This window comes from Harpia harpyja, chromosome 3 (assembly GCF_026419915.1).
Source record: "Harpia harpyja isolate bHarHar1 chromosome 3, bHarHar1 primary haplotype, whole genome shotgun sequence".
NCBI lineage: Eukaryota > Metazoa > Chordata > Aves > Accipitriformes > Accipitridae > Harpia > Harpia harpyja.
In genome coordinates this window covers 74,485,805-74,505,525 of record NC_068942.1, presented here as the reverse complement: position 1 = coordinate 74,505,525, position 19,721 = coordinate 74,485,805, and the positions used below count along the sequence as shown (strand labels likewise).

Here is a 19,721-nt window from a genome sequence, read left to right as displayed (position 1 = left end):
GCGATACTTTTGTTGTATCTTCCATCTACCTGGAATATATGCATTTTTATATGCCTTTGTCTTTGTGTGTTTCAGATTATGGCTGTGATATGGATGATGATGATGGCTATTAAAAGGACATAGACTGTGTCGTGTTCCCAGCAAATCTTCAGTCTTCAAACTGTATGAATAGTGAAAGAAGCTGTCTATGGTCAGCAAATGTAATTGAACAATCCTTACTTTTGTAAAGCGAATTTTAGGTTGGCATTGACTCTGGTCAGTTTACATTGACCCATAACCCAGCAATAAAGTTTGGGTTTGTACTTGAATTTTTTTTTATTTTGGTGGATCATAGTTTGAGGATGAAATTAATGGGAGTAATGTTTCCAGAGAACAAAAGAAAAGAGACAAAATAGACTGTGTATAAACCATGTGTGACTGAAAGCAACACATCTCTTATTTATGTGAGCTGCTTTTAGGCATGCTGTTGAAAGGGAGCAAATAGAAGGATGGATAGGAGGACAGGTAAAAACGAGAAGTGTGCCTGTTGATTATTTGAGTACAGAAGCATTAGTTGTCTCATAATGCTACAACCGAAAGAAAGAAAACATTTCCAACCTGTATTGTAAACATGACCCTGTTACTGTACACAAGCTTCCTTACCCAAGCCTATCAAAAATTAATGACAAGTTATATATTTGCGGGGCAGTAACGGTTTCTCTGAAATGAAGTAAATACTTCTTTATATTAATAAATTAATAGATTTCTTAAAAGATAGGACAATAGAAGGCAATGTTGGCAGCGAAGAATCATCTTCCACTGCGAGTCCGGTGCGGTCTATGTGGAAAGAGGGAGAAGACCTGGGTGAGGCAAGAAGTGTAGAGAGCAAGCCGGCGACAATGCTGTGCTCACATGCCTTTGCTGGGCGTCCCTAGGGACAGCCAGGTCTTGTTGCAGCTGGAATTGCTGCAGGAGAGTCACTCTGGCCATCTCTGTGGAGCTGCTCTTGTCTGACTGAGTTAGAGTGAAGGTCTGCTCCCAAGAGCTGCCTGTCTCTAAAACCAGTTGAAGAAAAGAGAAAGCTGAGCTTTTTAATAAATAAGCTAGCATCTGCTTTGGCTGAATTTAATTTAATGTAATTTATTTAACTTTCTATGGGTAAATAAAAGGTCACCGTGCAGCAGTCTGATTTTCATGGCTCAAATCCCACGCTTGAACAGTCGCTGCTACGTGAATAATGCTGGAGCTCCGGCCCTGTGCGCCCCAAAATGTCAACAGGCAGCTCCTTCTCTTCCAGATACATCAGCTCTCGCAACGCTGTGAGAGCAGGGGTCAGGGATGGAGCCCCTATTGCCAAGATCCCACCCTGTTGCCTCTGACCTGCCTTTCCCTGGCACTGCTGGGTCCGAGGCTCTCGGCTCAGTGGGAAACGCACTGCACTCTGGATCACGCTCTTGACGACTGCAGCTGCGGGACCCAAGATGTTTTCATTTCTCTCCCTTGTCTGGTGACAATCATGAAAACTGTAGCGCTGCAGGCTTGTCTTGCACCAGGGAAAGATGGATATTGATCTTACCAATGTGGTTTCTGTTAAGCTGTCTCTCCTGGTCTGCTCGTCCTTCCTACCCTTTTTGAGCAGTGCTCATCGCTAAAGCGCCATCCATCCTCCCGCTGCGGAGGGTGGGTCGTGGCAGGAAAAGAAGCTGCCTTAGGAAGCCCGCTAGCTACTGCCAGCCAGAGTGACGGTGATGCTCATAGCTGTGGTCGTCACCAAAGAGGGGAAGGGCCATATGGCCTTCCATACTTCTTCTGTCCCTCTCAGTAGCATGCCTAAGAGGGATCATATAAGTAGAGCAAGAGCGAGTGCTTTTTTTAGGAGCAGACTTAATATTATTTGGCTGGTAAATGTAGTTTGTTGGGTAGGTTGTATCTGCTAGATATTTTTGAGCCCTGTATAGGAGTATTTCTGCAATGACTTCTTAAAAGCAGAATTTGGTAACAAATAAGATGCAGTGAGGCTAATGGGAAGAAGAGCTCTTCTGAACCAGAATCCAGTTACTTAGTTTGCAGCACTTCAGTGGAAAGAAGAGATTCCATGTAATTCTTAGGGGAAAAGCTGGCATTTTCACCAAAAAACTATAGATTTTTTTCTGATACTTTATAAATACTGCACAGAAAATGATATTGAGGAGATAAACCTTACTACCTCTCTTTTATCTACACCGTAAATTAAAAATCATGCTAGAAGTGGACAATTTTTTAAAAAGTATTTTGTTTTATCAAAGTTCATGCTCTGCAAGTCTTTGAGACAGTTGAGTTGGAGCATTTGGGCTTGAATTAATCTGCCAATAGGATTATTACAAATACCCATACTCTCAGTATATTCTCAAAGCTTGGGGTTTATTCCAAGGTACACATTATTCTCTATGCAGGAAATAAACATGCATAAATAAACGTGTATGACTCATGTAGGTCGAGTGCTTTTCTCAAATGCAAGATGTTGGCTCTTAAAGAAACCGCCAAGATGAATTCTTTATTGCTAAGGGTCTTTCCTCCAGTCTTCTGTGTAGATTTTCATTGGTTTGTTCCCCCAAAGGATACTAAACCTGCTGCCAATGTAGGGATGTTATGTGCGGGAGCTGAGAATCTACCCAAATAACTGCTGCTAGTAAATTTGAATTTCAGTAGCACATTGCGTTTCTGAGAACATTGTTTCCTGCACTGGAAGTAGAGGATTGCAGTTTTTGAATGCTCTCATATGATTCGATTAGGAAAGGCTATTGCATAGTCTGCTAGAAGGGCACTTGGAGAGCAGAAAAAAAAAAGACCTACAATTCTATAGGATCTCAGTGAAGTTAATGGCATGGTTCCTGTACAGGAGTCCTAAAGGAAAGGCCATGGTATTGGATAGGCAGACTTCACTCTGAGCACTGTAAGACTTCTTACGCTATAGTGGTTATGTACATTTTTAATTTATTGGTGACTTATCAGGATTTTTATAATGTTCATTCCTTCTTGATTTAACTAAGCTCAGGAAATGTAAACAGATTAGAACATGCTAGTTTCTGTTTTTATAGCTAGTCATTAAAATGTAAAAAGATTAACACTGCATTAACTCTGTTTACTACTGTTGATGTATCTGGACAATTTTGTTGTATGTAAGCGAGCCTAAATTCACTTGGAGTAATTTGGACCCTGCTTTTCTCAGGATTCTGATTATAATGAAGAGAGCTTAAAAGGCTTCAACATTTGTTGTTCTTAGATCTTCTTATTTGAACCCACACAAGCTGTATATCATCGGGTTTGTTGCATAAAGCATGTCTCTTGCTGCAAGTCGCTTTGCTTGACAGGCAAAACCCTCCAGCTGTTGCATCCAGCTTGTCTGCCATGCAGCCTTTTAACACTCTTGTATTGTGGGAGTAAAAAATGAAATAATGAAAATAATGGGATTCTTCACTGTGGTGAGTGCATTTTCAGTGTCTTAATCATCTATGACATTTCTTTAAAATTACTGTGTTCAGTACAGCAACTTTTAAATGGTGCCAGACAGCCTTGTCTTGAGGGTTAAACGTCTCCATTGAAAAAGTTCTTGCCATCCTGATGGCTTGTTTGTATTCTTTGGATTGCATTGAAACTCCAGTCGCAGATGTGTACAGTTAATGTAGAGTTTGCCTAATAAATGTTCTGTTTCTTATTTTTGTGTTAAATCCTTGCACTTGGTTCAGTTAGTGCCAAGGAAATTAAACCTGTTTGATGTAAGCATATGTATCATCCTTACACAACCATGATATGAGCCATGTTAAGCTTTTTTACTGTAATATATTTGCTGTAAATAAAAAGTAAAACCCTTGCATAACCCATCTTTTATGATGCTGTCTTGCTAATTTCTGATTCTTCTGTCTTCATTCTTACAAATGTTCATTTTTGATCAGTTGATAGTGGTCAAAATTTGAAATTCAGAGCTTTATTTCGTCTGTAAAAGGGAAGACATCTAATCAGGCAAAAGTTTTTTACAAGGTATTGTTGCACTGATAAATGTAGATACTTTCTGTAAACTGGATAACATTAACGAGGTTTTTGCTCTAAGCTATATAATTAACTGACTGTGGGAACAATATATATTGTGTGTGCTTAGTGGAACTGTTCCAGTGCTTGTTTCTGAAAGTTGTATCTTGATGAATAAGGTGTGTGCTGAGTTAAAAATCATGTTATTTTATCAACATCTGGTTGCCACAGTTTGGAGGCCAATATTCACATCTACTCCTGGTGCACATGGGTATTTGCTCCTTGTATTTTTTTCTGGAAGTGAAGCTACTACTAGATCCTCAGGAGTGCCTACTGCAAAGTTTTAGCATTTAATAGGACAATTAACAGTAGTTTTGATAAGGCAGTAAGTATGTGTCATTCCAGCATTTCACTGGGTTCCCATACTCTCATGTAGGTGCACTTCTGCTTTCATCAGCATCAGGATGCTTGTATCTTAGTTTCTTTTCAGCTGTTCCAACCCTGTCCACTGGCAGTTGGGAACTTCTCCAGTGATGTCTGTCACTGATGCTTTCTCACTCATAACATCTAAGCTGTTAAAAAGTACTGGGCACCTTGGCCTTGTGTTTTCTGCTTTTCCCAAGCTATAGAGTTATTGGCTTTGACCTGTAATTTTTCTCTTCCCTATCACACCAGGCTATCATAACCAGAACCATTCTGTCCACCCAGCTGTGTTCATCAAATACGCCTCCTTTAAGGGTCTGAGAAGTGAAGTAATGTTAATAAAGCTGAAATCTTGTAAAGCTTTGTATTAACTTAATTTGTCACCAGCAGATCATAGCACGCTCATTGTTAGGTTCACGTTTTGTAACACAGAAGAGGCCACTGTAATTTTCTACTCCTGTCACATGTGTAAGAAGAGTTACAGCATATTATTCGGTATTTCATATGTGCACCCCGATACCTGGCAGTGGTCTTGGTGAGTGGTGGTTGTTTAGTGAAAGGGGTTAAGCACACGAAAATTCATAACTTGCAGCATAACAAATTTACTTGATGAATTCCCTCATTGTAATTGTTTTTTTCTTATGGGACTGTTGTGCATTTTCATGGAAATGAGGGAGGCACATACATTTCATAAAAATGCAAAAAATTAAATTCTCATCTTGCCATGTGACTCTAGGAGCACAGGATTTTATGACTTTTAGTGTGAATCTTACATTTGTTATTGTATGGGTTGGCAGTAAGTGGCATTGTACTGGACACCGGGATGGCAGTCATTGTATTACCTGTTTCTATTGCAAAATTGCAACAAGAACACTTTCTTACTGCTCTTAGTGTTCTTAGTAAAGTTTCTCCATTCTTCAAAAGCAGAAAAATACAGCAAATTAAAGGAATTTGAACAAAGCAATGAAAAGAAACAGCACCAACACTGTTCTTACCAGGTAGTTTTTATTCAATGCTCTTCTGTGGGAAAGGTAAAAGGTATTTATACACAGAGACTAAGAGGGGCAAAAGTTGCATCTTGGCAGCAGCAGAGGTGAGGCAGAATTGTCCATTTTCCGCACAAACATTCCAGACTTCTCCTGTTTCATGGTATATCCTGCACCATCTTCATCATTTGTAGACTGGGCAGTCCGCTGGAGGATGTTGGAAGAGGTAGGATGCCTAGCCAGGTAAGGAAGAGGAGATGGTGAGGTTTCTTTGTTTCACTGAGTAAGAACAAAGGAGACTAATTATTTAGAGTGCCTTTAAGGGGTGTAGTTTGATGTTAAGGAGAAAAACAAGCTGCATTAAGAAAACCAGAAAGATTTGGGAATATGTGTTTGCAGTGATGTGCGTTGGACTGTGCAACAGGCAGTGAGCATAGGAGTGGACTAAGGATAATATTCACATCTCTGGAAACCCAACTGGTCTCACAGCTGCATTAAAAATCGAAGCCTTTGGCCATGCCACTGTTTCTGACATGCCTGTGCTTTTGTCAGGCTGAGGTGTGATTTGTAACTGTGCCCTGAGATGTCAGCTGCCCCTGCGCTGGTGAATGGACGGCAGTGTTCCCCACCCACGGGCTGGTGGATGTGTTTCTGGCTTGGTGCAGATGTTTCCTGCCCATAGCTGCTTCTTCCCAGAGAAGAATCTGCGACGGTTTTGGGGAGAAAAAAAAAAGCCACACTCATTTTTCAACTCTGCCTTTTTATAGCCACGACAAAAAATAGGCCAAACCACTGACCGCACAGCCCAAGCTGGCCTTGCGTACCACCTTGCTGCGGAGCAGTAGCACATGTTGGAGGACAGCACTCATGGCTAGTCCAGCCATCTGTCCTCAAGCGGCTCAGCAGGTAGCGTAGCTGGCAAGAGTTTGTCTTCTGACTCCTATCCGCCTTTTCGATGAGGGTCTCCTAAGTCTGCCATTCTTGCAGAGGTGCTAATCCCGGTCCTTGTTAAATACCCTTGGGCACGTAAGGATTTCAGAGCAAACATTTTTGAGTAAAAGTCCTGCGCAATCTGTGTCCTAAGCAGATGTCTGTTGGCAGTGAGGGATCTCAAGTTCCTAAGAATGCAACCAACTAATAGGAAGGTGACGTGAAAATATCCATGATAGTTATTCACAGTTGCTGTAAATTGGTACAGTTCCTGTGACTTTGCATCAGGCAGTAAAAGCCTTGCTCGTTCACATCAGTTGAGGATCTGTGCCATTAGCAACAGTCTGTAGAGGTGGTAGCGGTAGTGAAGGAAGGGAGGAAAGTGCTCTGGGGTGAAAACAGTTTCTGATGTTGTGGTATGTTGCCCAAAGCCACTTCTTACTCCGTTTGTCAAGCACAACTTACTGCCTTGCCTAATTAACCAGCAAAATGGAGTTACCTATTCTGCTGATTTTAAAATAAATGAGAAAAGAGAACTTCAGCAGTGATACAGCTGTAGTGCGCGGCACGTAGTGCATCCCTGTTCAGCTCTGCATGGGGATGGCTGTGGCTGTCAAAACTTTTTCTAGGTGGTCATAGACTACTCTAACATGGATCTATTGTAATTGAATAACGGTTCTTGAGAGCAGGATCGTGTCTGGGAAATAGGCTAAATCCTTGTATCTGACCGTACTCTGGGAGCTCACCAAAGGAGAGTCCACACACATACCAGCACAATTCGAGTAAGATTCATGGGCTGACACAGGGTAAAATATAGCTAAAGCAGATGTTTTCAAAACTCCAGACACTGTTTTCAAGCAAACTCTTACGCAAGGCCACTGGGAAATTGTTTGGTACTGCTGCATGCTGCATTGAATCAATAGGACCTACCGTAAGCTCTGAGGTCTCCAACAGCAAATCAGTGCAACGTGAATCATCACGTCTCCTTTCTGGACCATCAAGCGCCATGAGGAAGAATCTGAGTGGATTTTGCTGCCTGCGGTAAGATGAAGGATCTTTCATCTTCTTCGTCTTCCCTGTATGTTTTATGTTGGTTCAGAGGAGCTGGCTGCACTGCATTAATAAAATGCCATCTAAACCACTTTTGGCCAGTGTTCCTGGCACACATGCAAGCGTAGACTTTCTCATCTCCCCGGCCACCTGGTAAGAAAAAGGACTCTATCAACAAGGGTAGTGCCAACCCTTGTAAAGCTGCCCAGCATAGACCCCAAGTATTGCCACTGCTTGTGGGTGTAATACTGGTGTGAAAAGGGCTACGTCTCAGATGAGAGATGATAGTAATCAATGAGGAGATTATATTTGTCCCAGTCTGCTGCACACAGGAGTGGGGAGAAGCAGTTGTACTAATACCACTGTGCAGAGAGGTCGTCTGGGGGTCCCAAGGGCTGTGTTCAGCCCACAGATTGGTCCCATCCATTAATCCACCTTGACTACTACAGCACATATGATGCTCAGAAGGACATATGCAATTGAGGCCATCTGTGACACCTCAAGTGGAGATCAGAAGTAGGCAGGATGAAGACACAGCTATTACAGGACTTAGCTGAGGTTTGGAAGGAAGGCTCTGGCTCTTCCAGTGTCATTTCAAGCCTGCTTTCCCAGCCAAGCTTAGCTATCATTAAATTATTGGGTAGATCTCAGGTTGATTGGGGCATAGGGTGGCTTGCCATCAAAGAAAGTGCTTTTGGGCGGTGGGGGGGGAATGTGTGGGTGCGTGTGTGGGTGTGTTTAAGTTACTCCCTCTGTTGCCATAAATTGCAAAGACCTTGCTGGGAAGTGCAGCTTTCATTCTAGGCAGAGTGCTCAGCAGGAGTAAGCAATCACTACTGAAGAGCAGAGATGTTAAATGAGGCAAAAAGGGTGAAAAAACAGCACAGATGGATAATTGTGGCAAAACTCGGAGCGTGAAAACATCAGTTGCTCCAGGTGTCAGAGCCAGGGATGCCCCACATCGGAGGTGGAAGAGCAAGCAGCAAACATATGTGGAGGAGACCTGGCCTGGTATGCTGTGACCTGAAATTCCTACTCATTTCACCTCCGAGACAGGCTCCCTGTTTCCTAATACTGCAAAGGCGGATAGTGAAACCATCTCAGATGGCTTCCCATGACATCCCTTATTCTTCACTGTTAACCGCTCACATGGGCATGACGCCTAACTTGCTCTCCTCCTGCTAGTGATTGTAGCCCGCTCACTGCCAGATCCTGCCCAGCTCTGTGACTCAGCAGGCAAAGGGGCTGGGACGTCACAGCGACAGCTCCTTTCCCTGGGAAGAGAGCAGTGCTGTTACTCAGGGTTTGACCCGTGCCTTTGCTCTGAGTCTGGCTGTCTCTGATGATCTCACCTAGATAATTTCTTGTTTCTTGTTTCTTGCTCTGTTTCTTGTGGGTAGCTTAAGGAAATGAACGTGGGAGCTGAGGGCATCTAGAACCACCAAGGGCTTTTGGCAAATTGGTATGGAGCTGCTAAGTCCTCTTTAAGCATAGACCCTTAGCACCTATGTTGTCTGCCCTTCTCTGTAACATACCAATCACTGGTATTTTTGGAAGAGAAGGATGTTGTGAAATAGTTCCTGGAAGTGCTGCTCTCGGTTGCTCTGTGTAGGCACCGTTGCAAATACTGTGAGATCAGTGCAGAAAGCAGCAACATCCCAGCCACAGCAGCTTCCAGGAATCCCAAAAAAGAAGAAAAGAGTCCTTGTGTCTGAGGGTGCAACATGTGAGAAAGGCCTGAGCTGAGAGCATGGCACAGATAGTCTGGTTTAACTGAAAGGCAGGATTGACAGCTACTTCCCAACCAACACCGGAGGAGAGCTTTAGGGACAGGAGTGGGCTTTGCTTCTGGATGGCAGCTCATCAAAACCTTGGGCTGCATCCTCGGCTGGTGCAGCCATTGGTGCTCGGCAAGACTCTGTCCGGTGCCAGAGAGTCACCCCTATGGCTGGGTGGAAGTCCTACCTCATGGTCACCCCATCTACCAGCAAAAAATGGAATATGTCTCTAGGGGAAGCAAAATTACACACTGGAATCCCTGCAATCTGTAATACATATTTGAGGTGTAAAAAGCTAACAAAATGGAATGGAGTCAGACATGAAAGTGAAATCTGCCTTTTTAAACTTGAAAACAGTGTGATATCAGCAATGCTGCAGTGTCTGGGAGCAGTCTGAATAAAAATGTGGATGCATTTAGGAATTATGGTATTTGTACAAAAAATGTTCAAAGGGCTGAAGTCTTCAGTCTCTTTAATTAGTCATGGGAGTGAACATCATTGGCTTTCTGTGAAAGAACAGCAGATTGTTGCCGTTCTGTCTTTTCTAAATACATGTCCTGTTTTCCTCTTAGTATATTTCATTATAAAATACAATATTAAAGCTTTAAAAAGTCTTTATTAGCTAGCAGATGGTTTTGCAAGTCATTTTAATGAGATGAAGAAAACTTTAATGGCAGACATTTAAAGTTGTGCTTACACAGACTATTGCCTTTGGAAAAATCTCGGGAATGTTTTCTCCTTGTTTTTGGCGGAGCTTGGCACCAGATTATGTACTAGGAAATAGAAGGGGATGATTTATGCCGACTGGTTCCCTCCCGAGAGCGGTTTTACATCAGTGTAACATCGTTGAGTTCCACAGTCACGCTGTGATACACAGAGGTGCAAAGGGAGAGGGAAATGTCATTAACTTGATGCAGTTCAGGAGAAATATTACATTTCTCATATACTTGCCTCATTCCATTGCTGCGGTCAAGAAATTTTCTGGGCAGTTTATAGACATCCCCCTTGCAGGCAGGGCAGCAGGGTGCCAACTCCTTCTGGAATTCTCTTTCTGGATATCAGCATCAGCAGCATGTGGGGATATGAAAAAGGAGATGGGAGAGCCTTGAGACCCTGTTCATGTGGAACAGCCTTGTGAATCTTGGCTTTCTTCTTCCACCCTTGCTAAATTTCCTGAGGTATAAGACGCTTGTGCTGAAAACAGGTAGGAACATGGTTGCCAAAAAAAAACCTTTCAAGGCCTCAATGGTTCTTCCAGGCATGTATTTCTCTCTTGAGCAACCAATGCCACAATCTTTGGAGGTGCGAGCTGTCTCATAATGAATATACTCACATCTGGAACACCCAATCCATGACAAGGAGGGTTTCTATTCCTTTGAATATGCGAGTTCCTGTTTGTGTTTTTTTTAATGTGAACGATTGCTGACTTTCAGACCCGCTTCCTCCAAGGGTTTGTTTTGGCTGTGCAGGGTCTTGGCCTCACAGGAGCAGGGAGTGGGGAGCGTGTGGTGATTCATTTGCACAGCCAGAGGATTGACTGTCCCTGCACATATTAAGAGATGGATCATGCTTCACAAAAGCAGTATAAAATGCCTACTAAATGAGTAATTGCCTGGCTACCTTCTTAGTCTGTCCAACCTTTTGTTCCTCCTCTGGACTACTGACCCTGTTACACCTGGCCAAGCTTCAGCGTCAGCTTTTTGCACTGTTGGAGACCTTTGTCCTTCTAGTTTTTCTAGATGTAGCTGATCTAATCTCAAAAGCCATTTTTCAGCTTTGGAACAAGCCTTGCAGCTATATGCACTACACAGGTCACTAAGGAAAGCCTTCCCCTTTCTCTCCAGATAGAGTGTGTAGGATCACCTACACACCAACAAGAAGTAACATGCTGTAATGTATCTAGGAGCTATAGTGATGGACTTGTTAGAAAAGCCCTCACCAAGGTACAGAAGGGCAAACGAGAAAGTTTGCTGGGACTTTAACACTCAGCAGAGGAGAATTGTTCTACTTGTGAGCCCCGAGGACCCTAACAGTTGCTCTGAAAAGCCCTGTGAGCACCAAAGACTTGACATGAAGAAGTTTCTTTCCTCTAATGGTGTTTCCATGCCCCGCTGCTCAGGAAGGAGGTCGGGCTGAACTGCCCTTCAGGATCCCAATAGCAAAGGTGCCTTCCCTGTATCACGGGAAGTACCAGCTCTTCCTCTTCTCCCCTCCTTTGCAATACTAATATTAAGTAACAAATTGGGACCATCCTTTGCCATTTTGTCACCATCCCTACAGTCATCTCCATTAGCTCCTGGGCTACTCTGTGGTAGTAAAGACCCTTGCCACCTTCTGCTGTTTTCTCTGTCCAACAGCAGGTATTTCTATTGAGGCCTGTCCTGAAAGAAAGGGTGCTTGCCAAGAGAAAAACAATTCCTCCATTTGCCAGGGACAGACGAAAAGCATCTGTGCCCCCAGCGGCAGATGCACTGCATGATGAGAACATCTCTTCAGCCCTGACACATGCCCTTCTCGTGGTCACGGGGCAGATAAGTAGCAAATTGCCATCCTCAGTGTTGTGACTTTTGCAGAATGAAAGTCAGCCCACTCCTGTCGGCTCTGTCAGGCTCGTAATTGTAGAGGTTGCAGTACCGAACTCCTCTCAAATTACAGCGTTGACTTGCGTGGTGGCCAAGGGAACAAAAGGGTGAGACGGGTCTCTGCCATTTCAGGTAGGTGAAGAAAGGCCATTTGCAGTTGGGCAAGTTTCCATGCCAGGTTGTTCTGGGAACAAACAGACCTGCCTCTCCATGGTCGTGCAAAAGTGTACAGAGACTCGCTTATCTTCTTGCTCTGTTTTGACTATGCACCTTTGCTGTGGCCTATTTATCCCGCTGACTCCCAAATTCACCACTCCATGCTCTATAGTGTAGCAGTGCCAGCCATGTCCACATAAATACATGTGGACATCCACTCTGTAGAGCTCTAGACTCTCTAGGAACGTTTTGCTTCATTTAAAGCCATTGTCTTTGCTTGGTGACTCCCTGAGCTGCCTGCTTCTTTCCACTGAATATGAAGGAGCTGCTGGTGAGTTGTTGGGAGAGACTGTCTGCCTTGTAGGCACCAGGAGTGAGGTGAGGAAATCCCATTCCCATCTGTCTCAGCCTTCATGTAAAGTCCTAATTCTAAAGAGCAAGAGGCTTGAGTGCCTCCCTTCTGCTATTAACCAGCCATCATGTGCCACAAACCAAAACAAAAGAGATTTTAATATATAGCTAGGCTGACTAGGCATTGTAAAATGTTGCACCATAAATGTCTTACATTAATAATTTGTTTATTTGCTACTTCAAAATAGGCAGGGGGAGCGTTTGTGAGGCTGCTAAGCAATGCACATTGCAGCTAAATTTGGCATTTAAAACATGCTCGTGTGACAGGCATCACAAAAACTTTGTGAGGAATGAAGACAATTTAAAATGTCTGAAGCACATGCAGAATAAATTGCAGCTGGCCTATTTGCCCTGCACATTAATTGCTGCTGCTGGCTTCTTTCTTTGGCTTTTCCCACACTGCAGTTTTATTACTAAAGTTGTGCCATGTCCTGGTACATGTGCATGTTTAATTTGGGCTCCATCAATGAAATCTGAAGTTCATGTGAACCAAATTAAGCCGCATCCTGACTGCTACAAATCTCCTCCTGTCCCTGGCCCACTGCTGCAGTACCTGTGTCTGTGTGCTGTGGCTTGGACTCATCAGAAACCCTCCAGGAACAATCTCAGGGTGCTCCGTTCCCTCCATAAGCAACTGCTCTAACTGCCTCTGGAGCTCTTTTGAACCAGAGTCACAGTGACTGGGAACTTTCTCCACCCTCTAAAACTGAAGTATGTTTTGGATTGAGTCTCTTCTCAAAAGAGCACATGGGTTACAGTGTCATATGGAGCTGGAGATGAAACTCTTGCTGCCGCTGCCCGGGCAGGGATTTGTGGGGTGAAGAGCCATGCTGGATCTGTCACCCCATGTACAAGCCATGGAAATCTGAAGCTGTCCCTGAAAGCTGCCTCTGCTTCGCAGTGCTGACGTCCATCGTGGGGTATCCCCAGCAGTGGAGGCTCCTGATGCTTTCACTGAGGATGGGGGCTCGGAGGGTGGGGGTGGGAAGGCAGGAGCTCATTAGGGCCCAGGGCCGGTTGCCCTCATGCCTGGACTCAGGAGCAACGTGTGTGTGTCCATGTAGATGTTTGTGCCAACCGCATCTGTTGGAGAAATGCTGCATGGAGAAGATCGTGTATAAATGAAGTTTCACCTAAACGATCTCATTGTTTTCAGGTACCCCAGTGAGCTGGGGAAGGGAAAGGGGAGTTTGTGCTCTTCCCTGGGGCAGGGAGTCGTTAAGGGGCTGGGAGATACATGAGGCTCTAGGAGACACTTGCCTCCCACAGAGGGCAAGCTCTGCTTAATTTAGTTGAGCAAAACGGAAGGTCATCTCCTGGTAGCAGGAATGAGCTGAGTTTCTGGGCAAAAGATCAAATTTGTCGTGTTCCCTGAAAGGTTTTAAAGGTGGGCTATGGGTGCATGTGGAGGGTGCTCCTTCTCGCCAGCAAAGCGAGTTGTGGGGTCGGCTGGCTAGGGCGGCTTAAGGTGTGGGGCAGCCATATGGCCAGGAATACGGGAAACAGTTCCTATGCCACCCTAGGGATGTTAGATGTGAATATTTTTTTATTTAATTTCTCCCTAGCTTTTACAAACACTTTTGATGGTGGTGCCTTTTGTGTAGTCTCTGACTAAACAAGAGCTGCTGTTGGCATTTTATCTTCACCAAGCATGAATTAAGGCACCTGTGTAGCCCTATTGCTGTTCTCTTTCAAGAGCTGGGCAAGCTTGTGAGCAGGGCACTGGGGCATAAATCCATGTGGCACCTTCCCAGTGCCTTGGGCCAGGAGTAATGGAGGGACCCTGCGGGTCAGGGGCGAGCTCTCACTGCAGGCTTGGGAGAGGCCATCAGCACAGCCAAGGAAACCAAACAAAAAGAGTTCAATTCCTCCCCAGACAGCTCTTTGGAAGGGCTGCACGTGTGACGGTGAGTTTGAGCTGCCGTGTGTCTGTGCCTGTGGAAAGCGGAGGTAGGTGTGAGCTACCCCAGGACGTGGCACGCAGGTGTACCTGGGGGAGCCCTGGCCGTGGATGGATGGGCAGCATCCAAGTTAACCAAGGGCAGCATCCTGCCTGCCCTGCCGGCCCCCCATGGAAATCTGCGGGGGAGCACATCTCAGACCTTTGAGTCGCGTGGGAGCTATCATCATCTTGTGCTTTGTTTTTACACGGCAGTTGGGGTTTGAGACATTTCCCTGTTGTTTATGACTGCTCAATAATGTTCATTTTTGTAGGGGGCAAAAGGGACTCTATTCTCTCAGGAAAGACAAGCAGCCCCATCCAAGTTGTACAGTGTGTTAATATTTCATTTAAAATTCATGTGTGCATTTGTTTATGAAGTGAAGCGAACACATGTTAGAGCCTTGTCAAGACTGTCATCTATGTCTCCCTTGACATGCAGCCCCGTACTTTGCCCCAGCAACCAATGACCCTGTTTCCAACATCCCCGTCCTCCCTCTTCCCCTCCCCACACCTCCGCATAGGGAACATTTTTGCTTTTGCTTCCTTCTGGTTATTTAAAATACAATATGCAGCATGCCAGGATTGACCCTGGGGCCCATCACTGGTGCTGCAAACCTGGGGCCGTGGATGTGCTGCCATGGGAGAAGAGCCCCAATTTGCCAGTGCAGCTCCTGCCCCAGGAAAGCCGAGCTGGGGAGGCAGCTGGAGAGAGATGCAGAAGTCTGGGGACATTGCCTACTGCTGGGTATGAAGGTGTGCAGAAAGGCAGCTGGCATGTTCGCTGCTCCCAGCTAAACTTGTTTGGATAGATATGGGCTGCGTTTCTAAATGGGCAGTTTTTATCCACTTTTTAACACTAAACTCAGGCCCAGGGTGAAGCTGCGGTAGAAATTCTCATGGGAATTAGCGCAGAGCCAGAATGGGAGAGTCTTAAAGCTCCTTTCACTATTTTCCAGAGCAGCACTGGAGGAGGATGGTATGTCAGCCTTAAACTGGAATTTCCTGTAATTTGTCAGTTTTCACAATTCTACAATTATTAAAATGAGAATTTTCTTTTTTTTTTTCCTTTGCATTTGCTGGATGCCATGAATCAGAAAGTGTATGGAACAGTTATCTTGCTCCAATGTAATTTGATTCTCTCTCCCCCCCGCCTTAGTATTTGATGAGAAACCTTTGTATTTTCATGCTTTAATACAATCTGGCACATAATTACAAATGACTCATAGATAATCTTGGTCATGGAGCTCTCTGAAATTAGATGATAATTTAGCCTGGAATTTCTGTAGAAAGAACGAAGGAAAAGACAATTATAATTATTCTAATCAAGATATCTTTTTCTTTGCCTGGGGTATTGCTCTGTGAACTGCCAGAGGCCTGAAAGTATTTAGACCATTTCTGCTGCTCACTGTTTCCCAGGCAAACACTGCTGATCACTGCGTAGCTTCATCGCCGTGAAATTCCTGTAAGGGCTGCTGATGGAGAGGAGAAGACGAAATGAGCAGGGGCAGAACTGCAGAGCTGCGTGCTGGTGGGGTGCGAGAGAGCAGCCACCGAAAAGCGACGGGTCCGGGAGCTTTCTGCAAACTCCCGGTGCTTCTCACCAGGAGGGACCGAATCTTGCAGAACAGCAGAAGGACGTTTTGTGACAACCACCACCGATTCCCACCCAACGGATAGAGGCGTTGCAGCTGGCAGAAAGGAGGGCTGGGTGCTCCCGTTCACATCACTGGATCTTGTGTATCTTCCCTTCCTCGGCTTTGATGCCAGTTTAGGTGCTTCCAGTCAAGGGCTGGGCTGCTGGGAGCTGGGCTGCCGGGACAGTGCCACCTCGCACAACAGAAATCACATCCTTGTCCTCGCTGTCCAAGCCGATGCTTGGGGCCCATTTACAGAAGGGATGTCTGGCCCATGGGACATTGAGCAAGAGAGAGATCACCATGAGGTATGGCCCTAAAGGGAAGGAGTTGGTTGTGTGAGGCTGTCCCTGGCCTGGTGTGTGTGGCTACTAGAGCTCTTGTCCTGGCCACTCCTATAAAGTGGATGGAAATACAAGCAGATTGGTAGGAAAATAGAGCATTTATCTTAGGAAAGACTCAGAAGAGTGTGGCTTGTCTCACCCAGCAAAGGCAAAGAGGGGATCTGAGTTCAATCTATAAATACTTCAAAGGGGCAAGCACCAGGGAAAGGAAGAAGCAAAGAAAACAAGGTTGCATAAGAATAAATAAGAATAAATTAACCATGAAGTAATCTAGGCTGAAAACTGGAAGGTTTGTTGGTATTCTGGGGAGTATCTCCTGGTTTTATGTTCTGTTTATTCGGGAGAGGGAGATAAAGGCTGCTCCCTTCATCCCAGAGGATGAGTCTGAAATGTAATGACCAACCAGGTCCACGCCAACATTGCTGACTGTCCTGCTGCTGATTGCTTCTGGCAGCAGCATAAAATGAATGTGCTTATGAATGATCCCGAGCCCTGCCCTGCACCCCTGATGGGCAGCATCCTTCTCCCCATCCCACCTCTGGGGCTGCCTGGGGCCAGCTCCTGGCAGTGTCTTGAATAGGTTCAAGCCCTGGTGATGCAAAACCTCTCCTGGTTAGAAACCAAGAGATGTTAGGGCAATAGAAAAGTCAATTAAACTGAACAGAAAGATGTCATGGGAAGAGGGATGGGAATGTGCTGATTTGCGTGATCAGTCTTGTCATTTAATTGAATAAAATATAGTTTCCAATCTGTGGTGGGTGCAGGTTTCTCAGTCAGCTGCCCTTGCATGCAGCAGCATCCAGACTCCACAGGACCCGGCACACCAGGCGAGTGGGACCTGACATGGCTCCAGCCTTCTGGGAGCTGAAGGTTTCTGGCACACAGATCCCTTGCAGCAACCCTCCCGCAGGTTATACGTGAGCTTTACCTTGGTTGCCTGCCTGATGGAGGGGCGAGGGCTGGTGAGGTGACCTGTGAATGCAATGAGCATGTCTCCCTCCCCTCGCACGGTGGGTGCCAAGTGCTGCTTGCACAGATGAAGCTATGTGTTAACAGCTGAAATCTCACCTCAGTTTTTTCCCTTGCACCTTTATAGCTCCTGGCTTTTCCCTTGCCAGCACTTTTCCCACCTACCACTTCCTAGCACACATCATATTGCAGCATCACACCAATCGCTTGGTGAATGGACCCATTGACGGGGACTGGGCAAAAGTCCCCTTAAAAAGAACTTGACCAATTTTGCATTTATTTCTTTTTTAAGTAAAAACTCTCCGTTGCTTCCCCAGCTACAATGGCATTTCCAGCACGGTATGTGCTGGGATGCCATGTCAGCAGAGCTGGCAAACAAAGGCAAGGTGAGATGCTGTGGCTGAGCAAGGATAAAAGTCAGGAGTGCTAATGTGCTGCAAAAGCCACTCTGAGGCCAGGGAAGGTGATAACATTTAGTTAATTCTGTTTGCCAAGCCACCATCAGGTTTTGCAGATGTGTCCCTAGCTTTGGTTCAAACCCTGCCAGCAGCTACATCCCGGCCAGCGATCTCCCCCCCCGTGCTGCTGCAGGCTCTGCGAGGGATGATGGCGAAGGGGGTTTGCTACAATGAATGAAACAGGAGTTTCCCAACTTGCATTAAGGGCCTCCATCTGAAATGGGCTTATCTGCCTTTCCCAGGAGCTCACGTCTGCAGGTTCTTGGGGATGAGCCCTCCCATCTCCAGTCTTGATGCACTGGGTTAGCATCTTCCCTCTGTGCTGGCTCAGTTCATGTTTGCAAAACAGTTAAGTATGAATGTTAACTGTTGCTGTAGGATTATGCAGGCAGCACTATTATCCTGATGGAGCTCATCCCTTCACCAGCCAGGAAATCAGCCAGCAGAGACTCAGATGGCCAAGGGAGACATTTTATCCTTACTTTGCTATGATGCTGTGCTGCCGGCAAGCGGGATGAGCTGGCCTCAGGCTGGGCCAGCACAGAAGCTAAAGGAAGAAAAACAGCAGCAGGTTTCACGTTTCCCCCTGTATTTATTAATTGCACACACAGGGCAGGCTATGAGAATGGGAGCGCGATCAGCTCCACCATATGAATGAGCCGTGGCTCCGGGGCTGTGAGTGAGCTGGGGTCCCCGCAGGACGCTGCTCTGCTGTGGGGTGGTTTGCAGCACACCTGAGAGCACGGCAAGGCAGGGTGCTGGCAGGGCTGCTGGGCAATGCTGCCACGTACACGATGCAAAATAAACACCTTCTCCACCCCTGATGCAAAATAAACACCTTCTTGTAGGAGGAGCAAAATGCAACAGGGCTGGGAGACTCCCTGGGGCTGTAGGTCCAGGTTCCCACCCTGTGACCCACAAAGCTCAAGGAGTTGGGGGTTTTTTTTGGTGCAGTTTTCAACAGAAGCGGACAAGAGCACCCTGTTCCTCATTGCCCAAGCCCTAGACAGCGGTATAGCGGGGGTGCCGCTGATGCCGCACCAGTTTTTGAGCACTGGGTGTGCGTGGAGGGGTGCTGACCCTGTGCCGTGGTGAGGAGCAGGACAGGCAAAGCTGGAAACCTTGTTCTCTGTCTCACTCGCCCCGGCTTGGCTGAACCGTGCCGGAGCAGGTATGTGAGCAAACCCTGGTGGTTCCTGCTTTCAGGGAGATGATGTACTTTTTTTTCATGTGCCTGCAAACCTTCATTGTCTCAGCAATAGTGTGAACAAACTGCTTTGCTGGAAAGCAGCTTGCGAGAGGAGGGCCTGCTCTGCCAGGTGTTTCTCAGGGCTGCCCTGCTTCGTGAAGCCTGTCAGAGTTGGGTTTTAAGATGCTGTAGAAGTAGCAGGAGACTAAAGTCTCTGATAGATGCAAAAATAGCAAGATCAGAGAAAAATGAGATTGGATTCAGAGCAGCTGCTGGGAAACAGACTCTTTGCAATAAACTGAAATGCTCTTAGCACTTGATGTTTGTGCACTACAATGAAAACATCTCTGGTACAGTAGGTTTATTTTAACTACAGAGGACAGAACCTGTCAAATGAATGCACAGCCTCTGATTTGATCTAGTTCATTTTCATGTGTGTGTTTTTTCTGCTCCTTGGCAGCTCTTGTAGGGCTTGTTGAGGCTGATTTAGTCGTGCAGTTTGGAAGGTGGGCTTTATGGGAAGCCACCGCCTCTGATCCCCGTGTGCAGATGCATTATCTGTGAGCTCAGACAGGATGGAAGAATAAGCAGGGTGATGATAGATGTTTGGATTTGCCAGCTGAGCTGAAACACTGAAGGGAAAAAAAAATACAGTTCTAAACATTTTGCTTGATCTAAATCCACATATCTTATTTCATTTCAGATAAACTGTATTTTGTAATATTTATTTCCCCCACCCGCTTAAATATAAGTTACATTTAATGTACATTTGCTCTAACATTTATAGTAAGGGGCTGTATGTAAACTTTTGAAACACTGCTTCAAAAAGGAAAGTTAATTAAAAAAAATATATATTGTTATCAAACTTCCCCCATCAGACAATCC

General features: G+C 45.5%; 1 protein-coding gene across 4 annotated transcripts in view; it reads left to right on the top strand.

Moving 5' to 3' along the window:
- BRF1 (BRF1 RNA polymerase III transcription initiation factor subunit) overlaps window positions 1-3,839 on the top strand; it is a 178,306-nt gene extending 174,467 nt beyond the window's left edge. For all 4 annotated transcript variants that reach the window (XM_052783394.1, XM_052783393.1, XM_052783395.1 and 1 more), the window contains one exon: window positions 76-3,839. In XM_052783394.1, coding sequence (XP_052639354.1) covers window positions 76-113 — 38 coding nt within the window. In that variant the 3' untranslated portion in view covers window positions 114-3,839. The remainder of the gene's footprint in view (window positions 1-75) is intronic.
- Window positions 3,840-19,721: the final 15,882 nt, after the last annotated feature.